Here is a 14,550-nt window from a genome sequence, read left to right on the forward strand (position 1 = left end):
ATTTTTATTGTATACGATAGTTCTCAAAGGCTTTCTACATGCCTTTTAAAAATCCAATCGAGGGTAAAACTCAATCCAGACGGGATTTTAAAAATTATGACAGAGACATGACTTTAAATATAAGATGGAGGTAGTGGCAATTAAAGTTTACGTACAAGGTACCACAAGAAAGGCAGAAGGCATTGAAAGTCTTCAAGTATTTCTTTTATGAGTAGTAAATGTCCATGGACCACAGTCCCATTTTGTATTGTTCCATCGGCCTACAGGTGACATTGGAACCACTAACCAACCGTAGCAAGGCGATTCCAAATGAAGGCTGACACTTTGTCCTTTAACCAGTTCCAAAGTACTGCAGGGGTTGTACTGCCTGATGTTATACCATATGTGCAAACTCTAGACACAGCAGGCAGGGTTAAGCAGGATGCCTCTGTACTTTGCCATTCTCCTGCTTCCTGTTGTTTTTGGAGCAATCCTAACTTTAGCTAAACATAACCCTTCTGGGTGAATCATTTTTAGTAGGAGAATCTGCCTTATAGCTCAGTGCCCTGTACCTCTGACTCCATTTCAGAAGCATTGCCATCTTCGGAATTCAGAGAACTCCATGGTTTGGTTATTTTGCAGTCTTTAGGAAACCTACCCTTTGAATGAAAACTTTCATAAAGTAAAATTACTGCTCTATCACTAAATGGTAGCGTTTATGGCAGATTTTTCAGAACCTTTTCCATCATCCAAGTTTTTTTTTTAATTCCAAAATGACTTCTATCTTGGATAACCAAATGTGTTTACCTACCTGAGCCCTCAAAGGGTTCAAATCAGAAAGCCCTCTGAGGTTTTATACTCAGTATGCCAGATGTGAAAAATATATTTGAGAAATGCTAGTAATAAACTATAACCTCAACTCCATGTCAATAACTCTTACCAAGCCAGAGTTCATGAAAAAAGCATATACAAAGGGAAAAACAGTCTTTTTAAAAGCATATATAAGCTCCCCAATGATCTTCCCCCTTGAATTTTCTGTAAAGTAGAACATTTAGCTCTTTATAATTCCCAAAAATCCTCACAGAGCTTCTAGAGGGAAGCAGAAATCCCACCAGTCTCAGGTTCACTTCCTGTTGCCTTCCTTCAATGTAAGTTTAAAGGTAATCAATAAAAACTGATTTCTCTTTGTAAGCACTTTCCTGTTCTGCCAGAAATAATAGTAGTCCCTGCCCCAAAATGAAGAAGACGAAAAGTAATATTTAGCATAAGAGGAGAAAAAGAAACTGCCCAAGCATTTTTCCTGAGCCAAGAAAAACACAAAGAGCAAATCGAGCTTATTCTGAAAGAAAAAAATTTTAAATATTCCTGGCATTAGTCCTATTCTTCAAATCTGTAGTATCAACAAGTTTTTGACTCTGGATTTGTATTTCAACTCTACAGAAACCTCATTATGTTTCCTAATGGTTTTACTGTATTTCTGTGTAAAATACACATCACATGCAAGACTTCTGCTCAACGTTGAACAGTGAAGCGGTAAAGAAAGTCCCCCAAATTGCCTCTTAGGGCAGAGTGGGATGAAAAACCACGGTGGGGGCAGGTGGAGGAAGCATACAAGAACAAAGTTACATCTGGGAAGGAAATCAAGAACTGAAAACAACTGTATCTCATCTCAAAACACAGAACTTTCTGCTACTTGCATTTTTAGCACAAGTATTTTCCTACTTAAAACCTTATTTGAAAGTTTTATATCAAATAATCTAAAATAATCTGTTGGAGTTTCTCCCATATGTAGACCGTATCCAGAACTCTTCACTGTTCATGGGTTTCCTTCTTCTGGATTTGTCACAAAAGACTGTAAGAAAACACCCAATGAAAGACCAACAGACTTTTACTTTGTAATGAAGTTACAAATACATTTTATACGTTTTCCTGGCTTCCTATTTCCTCACATTCTGTACTATCTACAGAGACTGTCGTATTTCACCAAAGCAGGTTATAAATCAGACAAGTTCAGTCCGTCAGGTTGAAAAATGGAGGTGAAAGGCACAGCAGAAAATATATAAAGTATAATTAAAACCATATGACCAGAGATATTGAAGCAATACATGTTGGAAGAAACCCAAGTAAAAATCAAACCTTTTCTGGCATTAGTGAGACTATCCAGCCCATTTGGGACAAGCACACATCGGTTGCTAAATATTCTTTTTTTTTTTTTTTCTCCACAGCAAAAGCATTAGAAAAGTTCAATCCTAACAGTAATGAAGCTTATCTTTGTGGCATAGTGAAATTCATAGCTGTTAATGTAAAACTGATCTCTCATTTAAAACAGTAATCATTTATTTAGAAATATAGTTTAAGATTGGGCAAGGCTCAATTTTAGATCCACCAAAGAGTATTAAAGGCTTAGGGTGACAATGTGGAATCAAAACCCTTTTCTATTTTTCTATGAAGTTTTCGTCTCTAAAGACCTGAGGATTCCAGAAGGACACAGATACTGTAATTGCTTGCTGTTGAACATAAAAAGCCAGAAGCTAGAAAATCCAACCTGTCTCCTCTACTGCTTTATGAACAATGCAGATGTTACTGCCTCACACAGGTGGTACTTCAGAGGCCAAGGATGTACATGTCTAAGGATGTACAGAAATTAAGAGCTCTTGAAATTGTAAAGCAACGCAAGGAAAAATCTTGGACTGCTGGCAGTCTGTGCCCAAAGCCATCCCATGTCAGTATCTCCCGAGCATTCCAAGTGTCAATTATAAGAATCTCAACAGACAATGGGAACACGGTTTTCAATACTGCTTTGGGATTCGGGCAAATGAGTGAAGTTTGGCAAAGTCACTTACCCCCCAGGAACTGAATTCCTCCAGCCACTCTTCCCACTGTCCTGGAGATGAGCTCCGACACACAGCAGCCCATGAGGGCAGTGAGCGCCACCAGGAGGAGGAGGCCACAGCCCAGGCCTGTCACGATGGTACAGATCCTCCATTCTGCGCTGGGGATGCCCTGGAAGGAGGCGTAGCGCCCACATTCCTCCACCATCACCATCATCTGCCGACTCTCATCGTGCACAGGATATGAGCACCTCCGGAAAGTACCGAAGGACACGGGCTTGCCCAGCTGCGATCCCCACAGCCAGTAAGGCATGAAGAACCCCACGCAGGAGGTGGCAGCACAAAGGAACGAGAGCAGAGCCCAGATGACCCCGGTGCAAGTCAGACTGGATGCCATCTTTCACCAGACAGGGCAGGGAGGACCCAAAGTCACTGTTCTGGGTCTGCAGGAGTGAGTGAAGGTATGAAACCACGGGGACCGACAGGTAATCCACAGTTGTGATGGAGGAGGGGGGTGTCTGTCAATAGAACAGATGTTCAGTCCTACTGGTCATCAGCTTCCCATCCTCTGCAGTAAGGATGATAGGCCCTGGTAAACCACAAGAAACAAAGTTAAACATTTTCAGAGAGGTGATGACACAGATTCAGCTGGTCTACAACTTTCAGTGAATAAACTTTCAAAAATGCCTCAATACCTCTAAAGTATTGCTGCACAAACGTCTTTGTAATTCAAATTTTGTCAGCTTAGCTCAAAGCTTTTTCATGTTTTTATCTCCCATAAATGTTCTCCAATTAACTCGGACAGCTATTTACTTAAAGAAACGCACGACTTCTACTAGCCAAGCCAGTGAACTCATTTCACCTACTCACATTAAAAGTAATGTAGCATGTTTACTGGCAGTGAACAGAATTCTGATTATTATAATAAAATGAGCCATACCATGGTTTGTTCAGTTGGCTTGCAAGTTCGTGCTCATAATTTGTAGCAACTTTTCTGTGTCCCCTTAGGTGCATTAACTCTCTGCATGAGCCCGGACAAAATAATTAGGATCATTTTCACAGTTTTAGACTGTCTATGCACAAGAACGGATGGACTCTTCAGCATCCCCAGCATTCATTCAGTAGCCTTTGTGAGTGCGTTCACTACGTTCTAGTGTCAATGAAAGAAAGCCTGTGTACGACTTATTTCCATATCTGCAATTCTGATTCATTGGCTCCAATTAAATTATTGGAACCATCTCTTCTGCTGAATGATTGTCACTCATCTGAAAAATAATCCATACTTTCCAGGACTCTACATGGAACCTCAGTCATTCGAGTGGTTCCACGTGCTTTGACTTCCATCCATCCCTCCCTTTCAAAAAGAGTTCCAGAACCACTTCCCACACTTTCCATAAAGAAATGAATACAGAAGCCCAGCGCCCATGCGCCCCACAGTTCCATTCCCAGAGCTCTTAACTCTAGCTTTCAGGGTCCACCCCAAACCCTCCCGCCCCCACCTATCTCACTTCCCAGCCCTGGCCCCTGCCCTTTCGTTTCCGCCCACCGCCCCATTCCAACTCCAGTGTGTCACTCCAGGGGAGTTTCAGCTACTTTTTAAAAATCTTGTCAACTGCGGTCAGCATCAGCATTAGCGGCTGAAGTTGGTCCGTCCTGGCCCCGACGCGGGGAAAGAAGCATGGGGGTGGCACGGGGGGAGGAGGGCCCTCACCTCGAGCCCGGGTAAGGTGCCGGGGGTAAGACCAGACAAGCCTGTCGCCAGCCCCCTGCAATGTCCTCGCCCACCTCCCCACCCCCCACCCCGAAAAGACACACAATGAACCCTCAACCCCGAAGGCAGTGAGGGGTTATTTTGCAGCCGGCCCGGCGCGGAGGGAAGGGATGAGGATGGGCAGGCAGCACCCCCCGGAGGCCAACGCCCGCAGCGGATGCGGAGGGCAGGGCGAGCCGGCCGGCAGCCCCGCTCAGGAAGTCCAGAGCCCGGCAGCAGCCCAACTCCGGCGTCCGGGGACGAGGGGCGCCGAGGGGGAGGAGCAGAGCCTGCGCCCCGGGGCAGCCGCGCGCTGGACTCACATGGCTGGCGGGCGGCGGCCGCCTCTTCTCCCGGGGCCGGGACGCACACTCAACTTGCTGTCTCCCGGCAGAGCATCCAAGGCACGGAAGACCGTCCTTCCTTCTTCGCCGCGGTCCCTAACAGCTGCCGAGCCCTGGGGCCCGACGAGGGAGGAAGAGCCGGGAAGGCGGAGGGCTCCGAGAGGACGCGCGGCGGCGCCGCCAGTGCAGCCCCCGCTGCCCGCGGCTCTCCGGCGGCGGCGGCGGCTCGGGCGGAGCGCTGTGGCCGCGCGCGGGGCGCCGGGGCTGGCGCGGAGGAGTGGATCTGCCTTTGGCAGGCGAAGCACGCACCGCCTCCTCCCCTCCGCCGCCCGGCCCTCCTCTCTCTCTCGTCCCCTCCCCTCGCGCCCGCAGGGACCCGGAGCGGACACGGCGAAGGCGCGGCGCAGCGCGGCCGGCGGGGACCCTCCGGGCGCGCGGGGCGGGGAGGGGGCGCGGCCGGCGAGCGCCCGGTGCCCAGCCCACCCCCGGGGCGGCTTTCGTGGCTCCCTCGGCCCCAAACCACCTCCCGCCTTCCTCGCAGTACGACTCCTTCCAACGCGAGGGTGGGGGAGGCAAACGGACCGAGAAGTAAGGGAGAAAGTTGCTTGTCCTCACGGGTGCTCCCGAGGGGGCTGGAAGACGACACACGCTCCCTGTTGGCTTTTCTGCGTTTGGTATTTGGGGTTTAAGCTCAGGTTTCCGACTGCCTTTGGGGGACACAGATGGAGAACAGGGCCCTTCAGGACTGGATGCAGTGACCTTTTGAGTTCTCAAGAGGCTCTAGGGATGTGGTCACTTTGGAAGCTAGTGAACGAGGCCAGTGTGGGCGTGGGAATGAGAGGCGAGAACCGAGAGCCTAAGGCTCTCAGGGATTCCGTCAGGCAGCTGCCTTTGCAGCCAAGCCTGGGAAGTCAGAGGGAAATGCCAGCGAGCCTCTCCCAAGAGACGTCCTCTTTGCAGACCTCTTTCAAAGCATTCCTCTCTGTCTCTCTCCCTCTTTCCTCTCTCTCGATCTCTCCCTTTCTGTCTCTTTCCCTCCCTCCCTTTCTCTCTCCCACTCTCTCCACCCCTCTCTCTTCCCCATCCCCCCGCCCTTCCCTCCCATCCCTCTATCCGATCAATCTTGCAATCAATACCACCATTGAATTTCTTTACTGAGAAACACTGATTTTGATTTCCCCTCTGGACTGAAGGTCTTTTTTGCTTGTCAGTGGCGCTAACCCCTTTGGAGGGGTAGAGCTACGCTCGGCAGACGGTGGGAGCCTCTGCTGAAGACTGTATTTTAAGAATCGTGCCATCTGGGAATAGCAGTTTGTGAAGTAGCTACTTCCCCATAGTTTGTGCTTTTGCAAAGCAGTTGAAAGTAATAACTGTGTAGATATATATTTCATAGTATATTTTCAAATCGCACCATTTTAATTGGCCATGGTAGTGTACTTTTTTTTTTTTTTTTTACAACTACAGCTGGAGATGTGTGTTCTTTCATCATTATTTTGAAAGGCTTTGTGTGATTTGTTCCAACCCTTTTGAGGTCATAGACCTTTCTAAGAATATGGCGAAATTGATGAGACTCCCAGAAAAAAAAATGCACATACATATCAAGCTTTATCACAGTGGTTCTCAAAGGAGAGAAGGGAGACTATGACCGCCCCCCCCCAAGAGAACATTTGGCAGAGTCTGGAGATGTTTTTGTCATAACCAGGGAAGTTCAACTGGTATCTGGTGGGTAGAGGCCAGGGATGCTGCTAAAACACGCTGTAATGTACAGGACAGCCCCCCAGAATTATCCAGCCCAAAATACCAATACTATTGAGGTTGAGAAAGCCTGTTACAATAAAATGTCAGACAGTTCCCTGTTCCCCTGCAGCCCATCCATGATCAGAATCCCTGATCAAACGCCCTGATTAAATTATTTTCATTTGTCTTTTACAAGTTACTGGTTAATGAGCTCAGTGTCCATGTAATAACAACTGGTCTGACTTTCCATTAAGTATCATAGCCTAGGTTATTGCACAGAGCATTCAGATCTGTATAATGTGGGGGTAGAAGATATGCCTCCAAAAAGACAAAATAATGAGAGGAGATGCAGACTCATCCTCCACACAAGCCACTGTGGATATTGGTCTAGGACACTTTCTCAACTTGGAGTTTGAAGCACTGAGATGGGTGGCTCAGATGAAGCCCTCGCTGTGTCTCAGTCCTACACTAACTTTTCTTAATAGATTATTTCATCTAGTCCTCAAAAAAACAGGGGGGGAGGGTAGAATATGAAGGAAGTACAGTTATTATTTTACAGAGAAGTTAAGTAATTTGCCTGAGACTTTTCAGCTAAAAAGTGGACTTTTAAAAAAAGCTTCATTCTCTGCATTCTATTAAACAGACTAAATGCTATTAAGAGGTTCTGCCTAAGAGGAAAGTGAAAATAGAGGAGGAGGAGGCTGCTTTTTTTTTTTTTTTCCATCTACCAGGATGCAATATCAATATTCGTGAAAGCACAGTGTGTTATCTACTAGGACTGAAATTTCCAGCTCAGGTGAATGAATTTGGACAAACGGTGACCTTTCTGAGCATAAGTTCTCTCATTTGTAAACAGAACACGGAAACTGATGATTCCTAAAATTCTTCTAGCTCATGACTTCTAGCATCATGATTATATAGGTACTCTTACATGTGAGAAGAAGTTTCAGGGTCATCTAATTTTGTTCAAGTATATAATTTCACAGACGAGGAGGCAGAGGCTCAGAATCCTGCCCTAGTCTTACCCAAAGCTGAGCCTTGAATCCAGGTATCCTGACTTCTCATTTCACTCCACCATGTAATTACCTTCCCAAACTATAAAATCATCTGAATTATGCCTTGAGTTCTTGTATACCTACTTTATAGGCAAAATGCATTATAATATCTTTAAAACCCTTGCATGAAATTTACACCTTCAAAGGATCTTTAAATTACTTTCCATCCAGAAGTTCTCACATAGCAGATGCTGCTTATACCTCTTTATTCCAGGTTTGAGTTTCTAGTAAGTTTGGATGTAGTCCCATTGAGTCATAGAATGAGATCATGAATGTAAAAATACGTGGAGAGCTATATAACACTCTGGTTGAGCTACACCTTGTAGCACAGCAGGCATCTTTCAGAGGTGACAAGCACGAGGACACAGCCCACGCACTAAGAATGAAAGAGTGAAATGGGGAGCCTGGATTTGTGGTACCTTCAATAGGCTGCTGCATTCTCCTCACACTTCTCTCGGGTGAGACCAATAACCCTTAGCTGTTTAAATCTGCAATTAGCAATAGATAAATAGCGACTAGACTCTTCAACTCTTCAAACTGTTCTCTTGCAGTCCAAAAGCCAGCAGCACAGTAAAGTGGATTAGAGCATGGACACTAAGAAGAGCAGAGAGAGGGCAGAATGGTGTCACAGGAGAATTCATTCTCCAGCAATTGGGGGCTGCAGTGGGTGTTCGTTGTCTTTGCCATGTGTCAGAGAAGACGGAGCCTCCTGAAAACTTGGCAATAAAAACAGGAATAGCTACGAAGACAGTTAACAGAATGTCTCCCCTTAAGGTCTTAACTTCAAGAAATTCTAAGCACCATAAATGGTCTGATACAAGAAGGTATCCCCTTGAAGAGAGACCAGCAAGAGAGAGATGCAGGAAGGAGCAAGATGCAAAGAGAACAAGTGGGATAACAATAGCAGAGGCTCCAAACAGAGCCAAGGAAGAGAGACTTTCCTTGACTGCTCTGGCTGTGGAGTTCATCAGTTTCTCATCAGAATGTACTATTTGTTCCTCAGCAGAATCTATCCGAGCTCCCCAAAAATGTCCCACCAGCTGAAAAACCGTAATCAGAATTTTCAGCACAGAAGCAGCAAACAGGGTTAACACAGATACCATGTTAAGTTCCTCCTTTTTTTTTTTTTGCCATTTATTCCCTTTTTCAACAACCCATTCCCTCCATGAAGCTCTTCTTCAGACAAATTCAAATAGGTATTGCTATGATGCCCCTCCTATTTATTGGGGAAAAAAAATCTCACAGAACAAGCGACCTCTCAGATTTCCTGATCTCCATTTCAAGTGGTCTCTGGATGAGGTCACATATGGCTTTTAGGGTGTCTATTCTCCAATATGTATACACACATTTACCATACCTGTCATAATGTCCTATTAAGTGGGTTGCCTATTTCATTTTCTAGGAACTTTCTTTCATGTGTTTGATAGACTCAAGACCCCTCTTCCTATAGAAATTGCATGTATAGTTATGTGCAATTTCTAAACACAATGATTTGTATGACTATATTCCCCAGGAGCTCTCATGGAAATAAGATGCATACAGTCTGTGGCTTGCTCCCAGGGGTGCTGTCTGCATTATTCATTTAAAGTTTATGAATTACTTGGGAAATATAAAGTGCCATATAATCTCTCTATATTATTCTTTTATGAATTAAAGTAGCATACAAATTTTAAATCAATAACTTATTCATAAAAAGAAAAAATGTGAAATGTTAAATCACGTTTAACACAGAGAACACTTCGCGTTAAACCATCAAAGTGGGAAATGTCCTTAGTACATTACACGTTTTTTTGCTACATGACCCAGTATGCATTTTAAAGCAGTGCATAATGTTGTTTCATACCAAATCAGTGCTATGCTTTTGCTACTTTTAAATGCTGCTTCTTTTTCCTCCCAGTATCAGAAATCATCTCAGGCTTTTTCAGTGTTCCAACTATATTTTCTGGTTCTCAAAATTTTTCCCAGAATGTGTAGAAAGATGAATATAATGCGTTCCATAGAAAGAGATACAAATTTTGTACATGTGTAGGTAATAATATTTGCCACCAGTCTGAAAGAATTCACAAAGATGTGTTCTACAGTATTTTAGAATCTTAAATCCCACCCTCCTTTGCCAAGATAAGATGCATTGCAAGGACTGAGTATGTTAAGACGATGGTCTAACAGAAGAACCCAAACTTACATGCTGAATTCGGCATGATGATACTAAGAAGGGGTTAACAAACACTGATTTTTCTCAAGTAAATCATTTCATCTTGCAGCCACTGCGAAATGGCAGAGGGGCACTGCTTCTTTCCCAGCTCCCTGGTCCTCAGGAGTGATCTTGCCGATAGGCACCAAACCTCTCCCCACTCATTAGAGCCCTTGGGGAAACCAGGGTCGCAGGGAACCCCACTCCGGCCCCGCCTCATGGGCCTGGTCAAGCCTGCTCCCCTCTCGTGGGAGAATCTCCCACGCAGGAAGCTGCCCCCAACCACGCTGCTGAGATGGGGATAGTGGGTGCATCTGCCGAGCTCCGGGCTCAGTCCGCAGACCCTTGGCCTCTCGCTAAGCTACATCCTCCACTTCAGCCTTTATCAGTAATCGCCCGTGATATTCTGGCTGTTATGTCTTTCCCTCTCAGCTGGTTCATACTGCAGCTTTGGAAGAGATGTGTTATTTCTTGCCCTCATCACAAACCCAAATCAGAACTATCGCTAACTGAAGGTACATGCTCTTCAATATTAACTACTACTATTCTGTCACCAATACATCAGCCACACGAGGCCTCTACTGATGGGGGTCAAGGAGAAAAGAAGGGAACTACTTTTCCACGGTTAGCATGGAGTGGAGCAGCCAAAGATGGTACCATAAATGCTGTGCTGGGTTGCACTGCCAACAGGGTGGTAGAGTAGGTGAAAGGGAAGGCTCTTTGGCCAGTTACCTCTCTGAAACATGGACGTCTCTGTGTGTTAAAAGCAAAAGAGCATGGGTGAAGGGGCAAGAAGCAGGACACAGCAGAATAAAAAGAGAGTCAAGAGCAGCGTACAGCGTGGACCCTGTCAGCAGGTGGACACTGGAAGTGGTGAGGAGGGTAAGAAACAGACTGGGGGAGAGAGAGGGAGGGGAAACGGAGGAAAAGAGGTCAGGAAGGGGACAGAGGGAGAGAGCGACTGAGAAGGGGGAAGGAGGGAGGAGATGGCAGAGAGAGAGGTCAACGAAGAAGATGAGACAGTGTTCTGCTTCTGGGTTTTGGTTCTGTTCTGCTTTGTTTCCGGGAGGGGGGAATCACTAGCAAGGGTGCGTTTCCTACCCTGAAGGCGCAGACCTAGGACCCTTGCTGTGTCTGATGAGGGATAGAAAAATCTGGATCCGGTGACTCAGTTACTACTCCGAGGGCATCAGTGTGTCATGAGGAGGGTGCGTCCACTTGGAAGCACTAGCAGTCAAAGGGACATTCACTAGATCGACTGAAATAAAAACGCAGGACATGAGAGCTGTGAGTTGCAGGGTCACTGGGCACTTACTGCAGACGACAGCCCAGGAGACAGCCTCTCAGAGGGCCCCGAGGAACTGCTCAGAGAGGAAGGTGGAGGGAGGTCAATGGATGTGTGATTTTTCTGCATAGAAGGCTGCTGCTGGTCATAAGGGACAGACCTCTTAGTTGATGGTTTTAGTGCTTTTCTAAGTATGGGAAGATGAAAGAATCCAGGATCATAAAAAATGTCTCCTGAAAATATCAAACTATCTGAAGGCGTGTTCTGCCAATTTTCCCAGAGCACAGAGCGCCTCATTCCTGATCCCTAATCCCTGCCCTGGACTGCAGTGGCTGTGCCTTCGTTCTTATTAGAACCAGATGGCGAATGACATTTTTTAGTTGTCAACTGTACGCAGGGAGATGACAAGCCGTGTGTCCCAACCCTTTGTTAGCATCTATAGTAGCAATCCAGTATAATAACTGCTGTTTGATACAATGCCTTCACCTGGCTCAGGCAATCAGCCCGTCCTGCCTCTGTGCTTCTGATCAGTTTATAGTGACTTCTGCTATGGAGCTTCTTTTTTTTTTTTGTCTTTTTAGCTATTTCTTGGGCCACTCCCGCGGCATATGGAGGTTCCCAGGCTAGGGGTCTAAACGGAGCTGGAGCCACCGGCCTACGCCAGAGCCACAGCAACGCGGGATCCGAGCCGCGCCCGCAACCTACACCACAGCTCACAGCAACGCCGGATCGTTAACCCACTGAGCAAGGGCAGGGACCGAACCCGCAACCTCATGGTTCCTAGTCGGATTCGTTAACCACTGCGCCACGACGGGAACTCCTTTTTTTTTTTTTTTTTTTTTTTTTTGTTCTTTTTTTTTTGTCTTTTTGCTATTTCTTTGGGCCGCTCCTGCAGCATATGGAGGTTCCCAGGCTAGGGGTTGAATCGGAGCTGTAGCCACCGGCCTACGCCAGAGCCACAGCAACGCGGGATCCGAGCCGCGCCTGCAACCTACACCACAGCTCACGGCAACGCCGGATCGTTAACCCACTGAGCAAGGGCAGGGACCGAACCCGCAACCTCATGGTTCCTAGTCGGATTCGTTAACTACTATGGGAACTCCATGCTATGGAGCTTCTGACAACGCACTGCAATTACTTGGTTGTGAATATGTATCTCAAACTCGATTGTTAATTTTTCAAGAGCTCCCATATTCATCCTTCGAGGCACAGAGCAGGTGTTTACTTTGTAAGACCTAACATTTCCTGAGCTGCTTTGACACCTTTGAGCCTCTCACGGCCCCAAAGGCCTGGCGTGAGTTTCCCTGCCCTGGTCAGATATACCTCCATTTAGAAAAACAGGCTCCACCTCCCCCACCCCCCCATCCCCGACTAGCTCCCCTCTTGGCCAGATCAGCTGCACCCCATGTGGTCCTCAACCCAATGGGTTTCATCTCCCTACAAGCTCACAACATTATTCAAACACATCAATCACGTTCTCCTGGAGGAACAAGGGGGCACTTTACTCTCTTGTTACTACAAAGCCTGTCTCTCAGCCCCTGCTGGCTTCCTCTGCTCCTACGTGCAGCCCAAGTGTGGCCTTACTTGACAAGCGGGGTGCCTCTCTTCCCTGGGCTGTGAGTAGATGTGACTAATAAATGATTGTCATCTCATCTGTCCAGTGTCAAGTGTCATGTATTCAGCCAGATCATTGATTTGGGGTAAGAAGACCCCTCTCTCATCAATGAGGTGACTAGGAAGTGATCAGAACACTGCTGAATAAATACTTGATTAAAAATGTAATGTCTGGGAATTCCCATGGTGGCTCAGAGGGACGAACCCAACTAGTATCCTTGAGGATGCAGGTTCGATCCCTGGGCCTGCTCACTGGGTTAAGGATCTGGCATTGCCATGCGCTATGGTGTAGGTCATAGACACTGCTCAGGTCTGGCACGGCAGTGGCTGTGGCTGCAGTGTAGGTCATCAGCTGCAGCTTCAATTTGACCCCTAGCATGGGAACCTCCATATGCCACGGGTGCAGCTGTAAAAAGAAAAAAAAAATGTGAACTCCAACACAATCTGTGTCCACTCAAATTGCAGATCTGTGTCTCAGGAATACTATAGCAAACAATTCAGATTTGGTCTGAAGTTCTAGATTCCTTTCTTTTCCCTTCTACTCTTCTGGGGTCAACTTTCTTGAACACTCCTGCTGTAATGGCTCAAACCCGTATCTGGTGAGGTTCCTATATTTTTGCAAATTGCCTGGAGAAACTCTAGACACTTCTCACTAAACTGTAGGTCTCATCCCAGGGTTCCCCATCTTCTTTGTCTCCCAAGTAAGACCACACCAGGTGCCAGGTTTTTAAAAGGAAGACAGGGAGGGGCTGCATTTTAGCACAGCATAGCAGCCCCCCTAAAATAGACTACAAGAGCCCCCTGCCCTGGGAGCCTCAGAGGGGCTGTTTTCTCCTTGGAGAGTCCTGCCCACCCATTTTTTACCACCAGCTGGGTCCCTCTCTCCAGACTGTCCTCCACCTACTCCTTCCTGCACCTCTGCATCTTCTGAACCCCTCAGCACTTGTCTTGCAGGCTGCCTTGGGAACTTAAGTCTCTGTTCACTGTGTCCTTCAAGCATTTCCCATTGCCCCTTGGTCTCACTGTTGTTCTCTCTCTAGGGTGGGGGGTGGGGGAGTGAGCACGCCATGGGCACTATAATAATCCTCCCCCAACCCTACTGAAAGAATTGAGGGGATTTGAACTTGCGCCTTCCTCAGGTGTTAACTGGCTCAAACATCAGCCTTGCTTTTTAAAAATACAAAGTAAACTTATTTAAAATATATGATTAGACTATGTTTCAAAAGGCACTTCTTTAAACACAGTAAGTTCTATAGCCTCCTAAAGACCCTTTGAGCCCAAATATTAAAATCAAAAGCCCACGTTATTGCTGGTTTAAGAAAAAATACATAAAACATATCAACACGCTGCCCTCAAAAAAGTATTATCTTTTCCAAGAGGAGTCAGAGTCAGCTTCCGACCATCATAACCAACATCCACGATGCCCAGTGGTAGAAAGAATACCATATGGGAAGTCAAAGACCTGAGTTGAAATTCAGAGTCTGGATCTTGACCATACTAACATGACTCAGATATCTGTTCCATTATCACCCATTCACACAGGTAGTGGCTTTACCCAATAAGGCTAGTCGCCATCATATCTGCACTTGCTTGAGATGAAAAGAATCAATTAACTTATTCATATTAGTTAGTAGTAGAGCTTGAATTAAGAGAGGTGCCTGGATTAGAAAGCGATTTTCTTGAATGTTGAGTATTTGTTTCTTTATACCAGAAGCCTCCTAGTGGCAGAAATGCAGCAAAAAAGGAGATTGTAATTCAGTAATT

At 46.1% G+C, this 14,550-nt stretch overlaps 2 protein-coding genes across 2 annotated transcripts in view; both read right to left on the reverse strand.

Annotated features, from left to right (window-relative positions):
- LHFPL6 (LHFPL tetraspan subfamily member 6) overlaps window positions 1-3,399 on the reverse strand; it is a 227,060-nt gene extending 223,661 nt beyond the window's left edge. Inside the window, exon 1 of the mRNA XM_005668368.4 lies at window positions 2,823-3,399. Coding sequence (XP_005668425.2) covers window positions 2,823-3,207 — 385 coding nt within the window. The 5' untranslated portion in view covers window positions 3,208-3,399. The remainder of the gene's footprint in view (window positions 1-2,822) is intronic.
- LOC146398550 (uncharacterized) lies at window positions 3,259-6,202 on the reverse strand. Its single transcript, XM_084982502.1, has 3 exons — window positions 6,148-6,202; window positions 4,884-5,508; window positions 3,259-3,399 (listed from the first exon to the last, which is right to left on the reverse strand). The coding sequence occupies exons 1-3, from the start codon at window positions 6,200-6,202 to the stop codon at window positions 3,354-3,356; spliced, it is 726 nt and encodes a 241-aa protein (XP_084838628.1). The 3' UTR covers window positions 3,259-3,353.
- Between the last annotated feature and the right edge of the window lie 8,348 nt (window positions 6,203-14,550).

The sequence above is a fragment of the Sus scrofa genome, chromosome 11 (genome assembly GCF_054392235.1).
Source record: "Sus scrofa isolate SSC_HxYL_T2T_F1_AM1 chromosome 11, Sscrofa_HxYL_maternal_Yorkshire_Landrace_v2.0, whole genome shotgun sequence".
NCBI lineage: Eukaryota > Metazoa > Chordata > Mammalia > Artiodactyla > Suidae > Sus > Sus scrofa.

Bases quoted from the DNA above. Each gene is read 5' to 3' on its own strand.
- LOC146398550 (XM_084982502.1), bottom strand. From the start codon at position 6,202: ATGGCACGATTCTTAAAATACAGTCTTCAGCAGAGGCTCCCACCGTCT. The intron at 5,509-6,147 runs GTAGCTCTACCC...CGTGAGGACAAG, and splicing joins GCTCCCACCGTCTGCCGAGC to CAACTTTCTCCCTTACTTCT. The intron at 3,400-4,883 runs GTGAGTCCAGCG...GTGGTTTACCAG, and splicing joins GGCCGCCGCCCGCCAGCCAT to GGCCTATCATCCTTACTGCA.